This window comes from Cupressus sempervirens, chromosome 7, assembly GCF_028749045.1.
Source record: "Cupressus sempervirens isolate cs-2001-9-10 chromosome 7, ASM2874904v1, whole genome shotgun sequence".
Taxonomy (NCBI): Eukaryota; Viridiplantae; Streptophyta; class Pinopsida; order Cupressales; family Cupressaceae; genus Cupressus; species Cupressus sempervirens.
Window position 1 is genome coordinate 719,898,725 of NC_143124.1, and position 13,629 is coordinate 719,912,353.

The window sequence follows — 13,629 nt, forward strand, 5'->3', positions numbered from 1 at the left end:
CTTGTATTTTCTCAACTTCAAAATTATAAGATATTGCAAGTGATAAAAATAATTAAATGGATGTCAACTTCATGATAGGAGAGAATATTTCACCTTGATTAATTCCCTCCACCTAAGAATACCCCTTTGTGACCAACTATTCCTCATACTTCTCAATACTTCCATCTAGACCCAATTTTGTCTTGAACACCCATTTACATCCAACAAGTTTATGACCTTCAAAAAAAGGTACCATACCCCATATAGAACTCTTCTCCAATGCTTCCATATTTTTATTCATTCCTTTCATCTAAGAATTTTCATTATTCATACCCATAGCCTCTCAAATAATCCTAGAACGATTAGTGTTACAAATCAAATCAAATATACAACTGGAATCCAAAAATAAATATCCAATTCTTTTAGGTTAATAAACATATCTATTAGGCTACTTCTTATCATGAGGATACATCTTCCAAGATTGAGGTCAAGGTTCTTCCTCTTCTTCATAATTTTTTGAGCTACTTGAGTTATTCTCATTATCAAGTTCATCAAGAGCTTGTAGTTCTTCCTCCTTAGGGGTATAAGGCATATGAAACACTTCCTCTTTCTTTTCTAGTTTCAAATCAATTATTTAAGGTTTTAGCACATGAAATATCACACCTTTACTATAGAGAACCTTCTTTGCAACTAGATCCAAAAGATTATAGCCTTTCACACAAACACCATAGCCAATAAAGATACACTTAACTAGCTTGTTCCCAATTTTAATCTTTTGTCACTTGGCATATGAACATATTCTTCACAACTAAAGAATTTGAAATGTCTCAATGACAAATTCTTTGTTGACCTCACTTCCATGTTCGTCTTCAAAGCAAGTGCTAAAGTAGGAGACTTGCTAATTAAATAACATGCAACAGCTACAACTTCACCCAAATTTTTTTACTTCAAGCCAAATACCAATCAACACATTCCCAACCAACTCCATCAATTTTTTTCTCATCCTCTCTAAAAATCCATTTTTTTATAAGTGTATGGAGTGGTCTTATATCTCTCAATTCCATGATCCTTGTAGAATCTATCAAATTATGTTGAACAAACTTCAATGTACCATTATTAGTCCTCAAACATTTAATCTTTCTAAAAGTTAGGTATTTAACCAAGAACTTGAATTCCAGCTTAAATTGAGTAAAACTTTGTATTTATTTGTGAGAAAATACAAAAATATCATTATCCTATTATCATCTATGACTTAAACAAAGTACATAGGTCTAAATATCGAAGGGATATTAACTGGATGAAACACATCTAAATGAATATAACCTATAACCATAAAATAATTATGAAAATTGAATAAATATAAAAATATTTTTGTTTACCAAAAATATAATGTTCACAAAAGATAAACTCTAGATTGCAATTATCAAACCCTTCAGCATGGCTCTTATTTTTTAGGGCTCTAAGACCCTTCTTATCAGTGTGACCAAGTATTTGGTGGTATAACATTGTCTTCTCAGGAGGGAGCTTCAACTCCAAATAATTTTCACTCTTATGTACCAGAAAGCACTACCATAATATATATAAATAACAATCTTCTTCTTTTCACATGGACTTCATAGTTCAACACTATTGCAATGAGTCTTGCATGGATCTAGCCTATATAAGGCACCAATGCTAACACCCTTAACAAAAACAATAGAGACTCTTGTCATCTTATATCCACAACTCAAGAAAATAATGCGCATACCCACATCACCAAGCTTGATGACTGAAAGTAAGTTTCATTCCAACCCAAGGATATGCAACACACCATCAATTCCCTTCACTCTACCATTAGGGAATATGATCTTAACTCTACAATGACCAAAAATATGTTGGTTAGAGTTATTACGCAGATACACATTCCCACCCTCAAGCTCTTCATACTTTGAAAACCAATCTCTATGAGATGTCATGTGGAAAGAAGAACCTAGATCTATCAACCATACGTATTCTAATGTATGTGCTTCCAAGATTATGATAAAGAATCTAGATCATCTTGAGAGGATTTTTTTAAGTCAAAATTTTCCTTTTAAGATTTTATTTTCTTCTCCTCCTTGAACTTTTTTCATAGACAACCGGTTCACTACAATTCCAATATTTTGCCTCATATTTTTTACCATGATATTTATATCTTTGACGAGACTTGGATTTACCCTTCTTATCCTCCTACTTGAATTTCTTCATTGTTTTACCATAAGCAACTAGGCCCTCCTTAGCCATCTTAGAATTTTTTTCCATCTCTTTAGATAATAGTGAATCAACCACATCCTCAAATTTAAAAGTGGTTATTGTGCTTCCAATAGCCATAAAAAGGTGATCACATGAGTAAGACAAAGGACGTGACATAAGAATGCATTTATCTTGGTCATCAATTTTATCACCAACAAAATTCAATTGAGAAACTAACATATTGAATGCATTCAAGTAATTAGAAATATAACCTCCTTCCTCCATCCTCAAAGAATACAAATTCTTTCTTATGAATGACTTATTTACCAAGGATGATGCTTAGTGGGAAGTTAGAAAGGTGTTGTGTGATAGATTTCACTTTTAGAAGAAGAAAAAGATGAAATGCTAAAAACCTTGATGGCTATGAAAAAAAATCAAGACCAACTAGGGGATCGAATCAATAATTTGGTTTTCCACCATAATTATGCATGCAGGTTAAGATAGAGGCCAAATTTGCTAGTCTAGTTGGAAGAGAGGTCATCTAAGAGAAATTGTAGGGAGGAGACACATAGTAAGGGGGAGAGAAATTTGTTGACCTCCAAAGGCATGAGTGAGGCTATGTCTTTCTATTCGTGGAAGCACTACTTCTTGGACTAACTCATGGAGCTACAAAAGTAGTGGCTTGGTTGATGAAGTACGCTTTGATACCATTTGATGAAGGACCGCTCTGATACCACTAACGAAGGGCCACACCACCCTTACCAACTCACAACCAAGAAAGCAACAATATGAAGACAAAGAGAGATAAAATGCTTCCCAAAGAACACTTTTATTATACTTGAAAATCCAATAGCAATTACATTAACATTTCTGCAAGATCTCTCAAGATCCAATCAAAACCTAAGCTAGTCCAGATCCACACTATGGTAGAAACCTCCGAGATCTCAAATTGTGCTTGCAAGCCACCAAGCAACCTCCTTGTTTCTAAACCACATCCACTAGCTCTTCTCCAACCTTATCCAAGATCCAAGTGTAAACTGCCTCACATTTAGCGCTCTGTCTACACTCACAACTCCATCACAATCCTATTGTAAACTGCCTCACATTTGGCGCTCTGTCCACAGACTTAGGAAAACTCACTCTTCACTACCTCCTTCTCTTTCACACCTTCCAGCTTCTACTTCTCAAATTTCTCCTTCCCAAGATTTCCTTCCAAAGCTTTCACCTTTCCAAGCTTCTCCTTCTCGAGCTTTCACCTTCTTCTCGAGCTTCTTCTTCTTCTGGAGCTTCTCCTCTCGAGCTTTATTAGAAATTCTCATATGACTTGCTTAAATAGGCACTTACCACCCAATGCATGACTTATCCACAACCTTCTAGAATTCGACCTACACAATATCCACTACCTTCTACAACATCCACAACCTTCTACAATATCCACAACTTTCTACAATATCCATAACTTTCTAGAATTCTACCCACACACCTCAATAAATGGAATGACAACCATTTTTTTATTTTTTTTCTATTATGCCACCTATGCACCTCGAAAATAGAAATTTCTCTTTTCCTTTCTTTTCTCCTTTTTAAATTTTTTTTATCATTTCTCCTCTAATTTTCATCACTTTCTCTCTCCTCCACACTTTTTTTTTAAAAAAATAAATAAATTTTCTCTTGCAAGATGCTCCTGCATCAAACTTCCCCGGTAGATAGAAAAGTGTGTCCCACACTTTGACGCCAAAAAGAAAGATCTACAACCATCTTCATCTTCACCAAAGGTTTCCACCTCAACGGGGACAAGAAAACCACCATGCAAATCCTCCACATATGCATCACTCTATCAAATGCTAGAATCTCAACCATCCAATTAGCATGCTCACTCCCATGAACAAACTGAACATAATGCTTCATTACCAAACTCCCATTCACATCAACAACTAGTGAGTCCATACCAGCAATAACAAACTCCACATCAGCAACCACATGTAGATCTCCATCAACACATTCCAAACTCTCAACACTAGCAGCCTCATTGCTCACAACAAGATGCTCTGCAATACATAACTCACCTCCAACAACAACTGGATCATCCATGACTAAGTGCTCTGTAACATACAAGTCACCACCAACATCAACAAGGTTAGGAATATCTTCAACAACAACCTCTAGTTGCTCTGCAGGTTCTATATTAGGCTGCACAAACTAATAAGCAAAACCAACCTCTTCCACCTTAACCTTCTTAGCTTGATCAGCCAATCTAGCATCAAACTGAGTAAACATCTTAGAAAAATTCCTCTCTACTATATCATGGATTTTCGCAATCATCTTAGGGTCCAATCCTCTTAGGGCCATCTCCCAAGATCTTTGTAAACCCTCTGCAACAAATCCTTCCCATGCTCCTTGTGACAACCTTGAATTGTTTGCAAGTCAGATTGCAACCTGCCACATTGCACAAACAATCAGGAACCACATCACAAGTCTAGGACAACGGATCTGCAATCCACAAGCTCTCTACGGTCATGCCTCAACAAGTTCAATCTTCCATCTCTGCATCCATTGATCAATCTACATGTCCTCCCAAGGTCCTGGTGCAAACTGCTTTAGCTTCGGTGATCTGTTTACATGCTCAGGAACTCCCACTCTAATAAAATTCACCCAACCAAGGTCTTGGTACAAAATGCCTCACACTTTAGTGATCTGCTTGTACACTCAGGAACTCCTACTCTGATAAACTTCACCCAACCAAGGTCCTGGTACAAACTGCCTCACACTTCGGCAATCTACCTGTACACTCAGGAACTCTTGCTTTGATACCACTGATAAAGTATGCTCTAATACCACTTGATGAAGGACCGCTCTGATACCACTAATGAAGGGCCACACCACCCTTACCAACTCACAACCAAGAAAGAAACAATATGAAGACAAAGAGAGATAAAATGTTTCCCAAAGAACACTATTATTATACTTAAAAATCCAATAGCAATTACATTAACATTTCTACAAGATCTCTCAAGATCCAATCCAAACCTAAGCTAGTCCAAATCCACACTCTGGTAGAAACCTCCAAGATCTCAACTTGTGCTCACAAGCCACCGAGAAACCTCCTTGTTTCTAAACCACAGCCACTAGCTCTTCTCCAACCTTATCCAAGATCCAAGTGTAAACTGCCTCACATTCGGTGCTTTGTCTACACTCACAACTCCATCACAATCCTGTTGTAAACTGCCTCACATTCGGCGCTCTGTCCACAAACTCAGGAAAACTCACTCTTCACTACCTCCTTCTCTTTCACACCTTCTAGCTTCTACTTCTCAAATTTCTCCTTCCCAAGCTTTCCTTCCAAAGCTTTCACCTTTCCAAGCTTCTCCTTCTCGAGCTTTCACCTTCTTCTCGAGTTTCTCCTTCTTCTCAAGCTTCTCCTCTTGAGCTTTATTAGAAATGCTCATATTCCTTGCTTAAATAGGCACTTACCACCCAATGCATGACTTAGCCACAACCTTCTAGAATTCCACCTACACAATATCCACTACCTTCTACAACATCCACAACCTTCTACAATATCCACAACTTTCTACAATATCCATAACTTTCTAGAATTCTACCCACACACATTGATAAATGGAATGACAACCATTTTTATTTTATTTTTCTATTATGCCACCTATGCACCTCGAAAATAGAAATTTCTCTTTTCCTTTCTTTTCTCTTTTTAATTTTTTTTTTTTTATTATTTCTCCTCTAATTTTTGTCACTTTCTCTCTCCTCCACACTTTAAAAAGAAAAAAAAAATTTCTCTTGCAAGATGCTCCTGCATCAGACTCCCCCGGTAGATAGAAAAGTGTGTCCCACACTTTGACGCCAAAAGGAAAGATCTACAACCATCTTCATCTTCACAAAAGGTTTCCACCTCAACGGGGACAAGAAAACCACCATGCAAATCCTCCACATATGCATCACTCTATCAAATGCCAAAATATCAACCATCCAATTAGCATGCTCACTCCCACAAACAAACTAAACATAATGCTTCATTACCAAACTCCCATTCACATCAACAACTAGTGAGTCCATACCAACAATAACAAACTCGACATTAGCAACCACATGTATATCTCCATCAACACATGCCAAACTCTCAACACTAGTAGCCTCATTGCTCACAACAAGATGCTCTGCAATACATAACTCACCTCCAACAACAAGTAGATCATCCATGACCAAGTGCTCTGCAACATACAAGTCACCACTAACATCAACAAGGTTAGGAATATCTTCAACAACAACCTCTATTTTCTTTGTAGGTTCTATATCAGGCTCCACAAATTGATAAGCAAAACCAACCTCTTCCACCTTGACCTTCTTAGCTTGATCAGCCAATCTAGCATCAAACCGAGCAAACATCTTAGAAAAATTCCTCTCTACTATATCATGGATTTTTGCAATCATCTTAGGGTCCAATCCTCTCAGGGCAATCTCCCAAGATCTTCGTAAACCCTCTACAAAAAATCCTTCCCACACTCCTTGTGAAAACCTTGAATTATTTGGAAGTCAGATTGCAACCTGCCACCTTGCACGAACAATTAGGAACCACATCACAAGTCTAGGACAATGGATCTACAATGCACAAGCTCTCTACGGTCATGCCTCAACAAGTTCAATCTTCCATCTCTGTATCCATTGATCAATCTGCATGTCTTCCCAAGGTCCTGGTGCAAACTGCTTTAGCTTTGGCGATCTATTTACATGCTCAGGAACTCCCACTCTAATAAAATTCACCCAACCAAAGTCCTGGTACAAACTACCTTACACTTCGGCAATCTACTTGTACACTCAAGAACTCTTGCTCTAATAAACTTCACCCAACCAAGGTCCTGGTACAAACTGCCTCACACTTCGACGATATGCTTGTACACTCAAGAACTCCTACTTTGATACCACTTGATGAAGGACCGCTTTGATACCACTAACAAAGGGCCACACCACCCTTACCAACTCACAACCAAGAAAGCAACAATATGAAGACAAAGAGAGATAAAATGCTTCCCAAAGAACATTTTTATTATACTTGAAAATCTAATAGCAATTACATTAACATTTTTGCAAGATCTCTCAAGATCCAATCCAAACCTAAGCTAGTCCAAATCCACACTCTGGTAGAAACCTCAAGATCTCAACTTTTCTCGCAAGCCATCAAGCAACCTCCTTATTTCTAAATCCCAGCCACTAGCTCTTCTCCAACCTTATCCAAGATCCAAGTGTAAACTGCCTCACATTCAGTGCACTGTCTACACTCACAACTCCATCACAATCCTACTATAAACTGCCTCACATTCGGCACTGTGTCTACAGACTCAGGAAAACTCACTCTTCACTACCTCCTTCTCTTTCATACCTTCCAGCTTCTACTTCTCAAATTTCTCCTTCCCAAGCTTTCCTTCCAAAGCTTTCACCTTTCCAAGCTTCTCCTTCTCGAGCTTTCACCTTCTTCTCGAGCTTCTCCTTCTTCTCGAGCTTCTCCTCCCGAGCTTTATTAGAAATGCTCATATGCCTTGCTTAAATAGGCACTTACCACCCAATGCATGACTTATCCACAACCTTCTAGAATTCCACCTACACAATATCCACTACCTTCTACAACATCCACAACCTTCTACAATATCCACAACTTTCTACAATATCCATAACTTTCTAGAATTCTACCCACACACCTCGATAAATGGAATGACAACCATTTGTATTTTATTTTTCTATTATGCCACCTATGCACCTCAAAAATAGAAATTTCTCTTTTCCTTTCTTTTTAAAAAAAATTATTTCTCCTCTAATTTTCGTCACTTTCTCTCTCCTCCACACTTTAAATAATAATAATAATAAATTTTCTCTTGCAAGATGCTCCTGCATCATTGGTCTTTTGATATTTTTCCTCAGGGTGATGTGTGTTGGGTGCTTAGTGGTTGGTGTCTGATCATTTTCAATTTTTGGTGTTGGTGATTTTCTCTTGTTTAGTGCAATTGGCATGGGTGTTTCTAGTTGGTCATCATTGGTTTGGCTAGTTTGGTATTGCTAGCCTTTTTGGTTGTTGCTTGGTCCATTTTTTAGCATTCTAGGCATTTTCTAGAAAAAGAAAATTGGTCTCCCAACCCATTTTATTCTTCCTTATTTTTGTCTCCTAGTTTAAGCAATTTTTTGATGTTTACTTTTGGTTTCTAGGCATTACTGTTCTTGACCATATCTTTATGTATTTAAGGCTCAATGATAAGTTTTCTTTAAGAGTTCATTCTCTATCCCTCTTTACTTATTCATAAGTTATTTACTAAGGATTTACCGTGATACATATCCCAAAACTTCTTCCAAAGATCAATTGCAATATTTTCTTCAAGGACATTTAGGAGCAGTGAATCAACTAAATAGAGTCTTGTCAAACCCTTAGATTTTTTATCCATCTTAACCCAATCATCTTAAGATGTAGCTTGACATATCATTGAAACCAGTGCAACCCATAGATATCTATCTACAAGCATGTCTTTTATTTTGATTTCCATAACACAAAATTGCTGCCATTAAATTCATCCATGTCTACTCTATAGGATGTGTTGTGATATCAAACCTACAATAAGATTATGCAAATTCCTATCCAAAACTTCCACTAAAACTAGACCGACACAAAAAAACACATCTACCCTGCAATAATAACAAAGATTGCTAGATTTTGATACCAACTTAAAGGAAGCTAAAGTGTGGAAGCACTTCAAAATGCTATGCCTAACACACGATATGATGTTGAAAATTTTTACAACCCTTAAGCTATTACAAACTAGATAAACACATATCTAATCAAATTTAAGAAAATAAATTGACAACACCAAATATGTGTAGGAGATCCTTCAAGATAAAAAAATCCACCCTCCAAAAGCTAGAATCAACTGTATAAGTTGCAACAACAACAACTTATAATATAATCCTTTAGCCAATGCTCATCAAGAGATATTATAACAATAGAGAATTCTTGAGAATATCTAGCACATAGCTCCTTCAGAGATATCCAAATTCACCACAACAAACACACTAAATAGTTTCATATTTATAGAGTTCAATAGAAGTGGAAAGAGCCCATGGTTTCCAAAACTATTTCAAATATTTTAAAAAAATGTATGTGGTATCAACTTGCAAAACCCATGACATGTTGCACATAGGAACTTCCAACATAACTCAATCATAATGATCACCATTTCATATGCAACACCTACCTCACACCACTTATCATTAGTGAACTCCACCATAAATATAAATTGTCGAACTTTAACTCTCTATGACTTTTCCACAAAACTAGTACCCATCATAATCATTACATAGATTCAACATAGAAACTTATGACACTAGCTCCTTAACTTTAAAACTTTAAAACTAGTTAAAATAAAATAATATATTTAGACTCAAATATTAGTCCACACCCATATCCTCACAAACCCCTCTCTCTCTCTATATATTCTATGGAATAACATCTTACATACAACTATCCAAACATACCAAGAAATATCAATCTTAAGATATTTATATTAAATTAAGAACACAACAAAACTAAATATATTAATAATGAAAGATATGTATCTAAAGTACCTTGATGCACAGGCCAATTGTTGAAAACGTTCGTGGATCTTTTGTCAAAGTAAAACTGTTCTATACAAGAATTGATTACCTTTTGACTTGGCTAAGTATCGTCTACAACAGTCAACGAGGCGCAGGAACTAAAATGAATTACCATCTACATGACTATCGTTCAATGAATCTGTAAATTACGGCTATCTTGAAAGATATTAAAAATCTCTTTACCATTAAACTGTAACTATATAGAAATAAAGTAATATTATTTATCTGTTTTAGGTGAGATCACGGAAGAAAATTGGTGTATAGAATATTGCATCTAAAAACTAATCATTCGCCTGAAAGTATCTATCACATTATCAAAGGGAATAACCTTTCCAAGACAGTCTAAAAAATGTCAATTACTATCGGCTAACAGAAGCAAATGAAACTATATTTGTTGATATTTCTTTGAAGAAACCAATAAAATTGAACTTGGGGTAAGGTTGTAGAGCTGTACGTAAAATTATATGATAAATCTTAGAATGTTATAATACACAACTATAGAAAATTCATGACAATGATTATTTCACCTTAAACATCAAGGTAAATTTAATTTAACTGAATCATATGTAACCATGCACTATTAGATGTGTTCCACCACTGAGTAACATATTGTATATCGAGTCCTTAAACAAGTTAAAACCTCAACTATAACATGCATAAATAACAGATACATATAGATACACAAATAAATAACAGAGATACCCAATTCCAAATAAATGAAACGTGAAGATGAAAGGGAGAGAAAATTACTTTTTTGTCAATGAAATCAGCCCAGAATCGAGCCAGAGCACGATCATAAGAGTCCTTAGGCAGAAAATCCAATCCATCATGAGAGGGCCACGTCTCATCTATGTACTCTAGAATAATTAAGGATTCAGGGATGGCTCTTCCATTGTGAATTAGCACAGGCGCCTTATTCACTGCAGGATTACACTGCTGCAGAAACTCATTCTGATTAACCTTATCTTCCTCCAAGATATCATACTCAATTCCTTTGTACTCCAATGCAAGAATAACTCTCATGCAGAACGGACTTGCCCAAGATGATAGAACCTTCACATGTCCGCTCTCCTCCATAACCCTAACCCTAAACAGAAAAGATGTGTTTTCTGAGTTCTCTAGTAAACAACAATAAGAGCCCTACTGATGAAGCTATAATTCTAAGTGAGTGCTAGCTGTAATTGATTGTCAATGAGTTATCTGAAAACCCAATTGAGAAAACTATCCTTTTGCAAAAGAATAATTGTAGCCAAAAGTGGTAAGAGTAATGCCCAACATACAATTATGTGATTATGGACATATGTTATCTTGTAGATTAGAATATGTGTATACGTCATGGTTGTACAATATTCTCTTTAGTGGGCATTATCTTTTGCCGGAAGCAGATGGAATCAATTGCTTTTGCTTTCTTATCAGCTGTGAGCTTTAAATATTGATGTGAAATCAGAATCTGCAGATAAGTGTTAAATGAATATGTGGCTGAACGAGCGGTACGAAAGCAACATGGTCTGTTTTAAAATCAAAAGAGGAATAGAAAAACTATGTGCCGACATCATGAGACAATGGAATTTCTGCATTTTTATTTCGTGAACACTAATAAGAGACATTTGTTGGAAATAATGACAACTTTCGTACGTGTAAAATAGCAATGGACATCATTAATTTTGAAAGTCCGGGACTGATTTATTTGGAACCTTTCTTCAGCTGAGGCTACGTTCATGACTAATGAGATGTGATTCTCTCTCTCTTTCTCTATATTTTATCTATATTTAGAATGATATTGAAGCGAATACTTTCTTTGACACCATATGAAAGATGGTGTTTCCTCTTCAATCCAATGGTACGAAAGTGATAGTGACATCTGATCATCTCATAGAAGACTCAATCTTAAAACGTAACTTTTATGAGGAGTAAGCTACAAGCCCATGCTAAAAAGCAAATGCATTTAATTAGGTAGTTGTCTATGCTGCAGGCCTATATTAAAAACCAAGAAAGCTTGTTGCCTAAATTACAAGTTCATATTAAAAGTAAAGTATGATTAGGTAGTTGCTTATATTCTTCCAAAGAAAAAGGAATCTTAAAATCCAAAATTTATGAGAAGTAAGCTACAAGCTTATATTAGATAGCAAGTTAATTCGTAATTAAGTATTAGTCCTTGTAAACTAGCTTTTTTTTTTTTGGTAAAAAAATACTATTGGTTTGTTCCTTTCTTAAAATTTGTTTAATAAAATTATGATTGGTGGTTTCTTATTTGATTTGTGAAAGTAGATCTTTTAATTTATATTTAAAATATAAATAGAATGGTTTAATGTTATATAACATGAATATTTTTTTAAAATAAAAGGGTAATGTTGTTTAATACTATCATAGTAGTGGCATGTGTATAAGTTTTTAAGGAATTTTTTTATTGTTTTACATTTATTTTTACGTATTAATTAGTGTATAATACTTATTTAAGATTGCTAGTTCATTTGTTTCCTGTAATATGTAGAAAGATTTTGAATTAGTGATTTTTTCCTCAAATGTAATGAATAGTAATTTAATGATTAGTGTTTCCTTTGATGAACATCACAAATCTAGTTGCTTTTTATCCTCCATTTTAAGCTAGCTTTAGTTTAATGTATATATGAAATAATTCCATCAACTTTATTATTAAGGCTCAAGAACAAGAAATATAAACTAATTCTATCCATCAACCAATCACATCATCATTTTAGGATGATACACTTGATTTCATATTAATTTATAGATAAGAAACAAATCACATGCAGTACGTTGAAAATTGATGTGTAAATGGTCTTAGTTAAATCAATTGTGAGGATTAAAAAAATTCTTGGTTGATCACATTAGACATAAAATTAATCAATGTAAAAAAATAATGAATAATGAGAAAGAACACATAATTGATTATCTTGGACAAAGAATCATTGTCTTTTTTTTTTTTCCCTTACAAAAGGATATGTTAAAACTTCCAACAAATCCAATGTATAGAAAGATGTGTTCACGTCTTGTATTGAAATTGAAAATGTCCTAATGAAAATCTAATGTTAGATAATGAATCGCCAAGGAAAAGAATTAGGCCTTTAATAGAATTGTGTCATGTAACTTATACATGTTAATGCAAATCAAAAATTACAAGAAACTAGCTACGAGCCTTTGATTGATAAATTAGGGATATAAATGACACTTTTAAAAACCTATTAAGAAAACTTCTTCAAACTTCTAAACTAGCTCTTCTTACCACTAAAATATAGATTGCACCATAGAATAATGGTCTAAATGACACAGTGCAAAATACACTAAGTATACTTACCTAACTTTTGCTAAAACAAATGAGAAACATCTAGATATATCACATTCAAAGATAGTATAAAGTTTTTCATGATAATCTTATTTATTTTAATGATCAATGTGATTTTCTTCTTCAAGTTCTTAATTATTATTTTCTTGATAATCAAACTAGGAACATGTTTCTATCATCACAATTTTTTTTTGAAGGGGCCTAAATCCTAAAGAAAAAATAGTCTATAAAATAAAGCAAAAAAGAACTAGACATGAGCTTGCAATTAACCAACAAACCAAAAATAGGAGAAGCATCCCAGAACGAAGCTTATACAAAGAAGTATTAGAACAAAAGATTAGGAAAAATGTAGAAACCTAACAAAATCTTTAACTAGCTATTATTTGTCATGATCACATCTTCAATAATGTTCCACACCTTGTTAATCACAATGTCTACTAGTGTAGGACCATTTTGTTTTCATTTAAGTCTTGTGGTAGGGCGAGGAATCA

General features: G+C 34.8%; 1 protein-coding gene across 1 annotated transcript in view; it reads right to left on the minus strand.

Moving 5' to 3' along the window:
* LOC149549248 (glutathione S-transferase U17-like) overlaps nt 1-11,094 on the minus strand; it is a 36,425-nt gene extending 25,331 nt beyond the window's left edge. Inside the window, exon 1 of the mRNA XM_089794880.1 lies at nt 10,588-11,094. Coding sequence (XP_089651006.1) covers nt 10,588-10,914 — 327 coding nt within the window. The 5' untranslated portion in view covers nt 10,915-11,094. The remainder of the gene's footprint in view (nt 1-10,587) is intronic.
* Nucleotides 11,095-13,629: the final 2,535 nt, after the last annotated feature.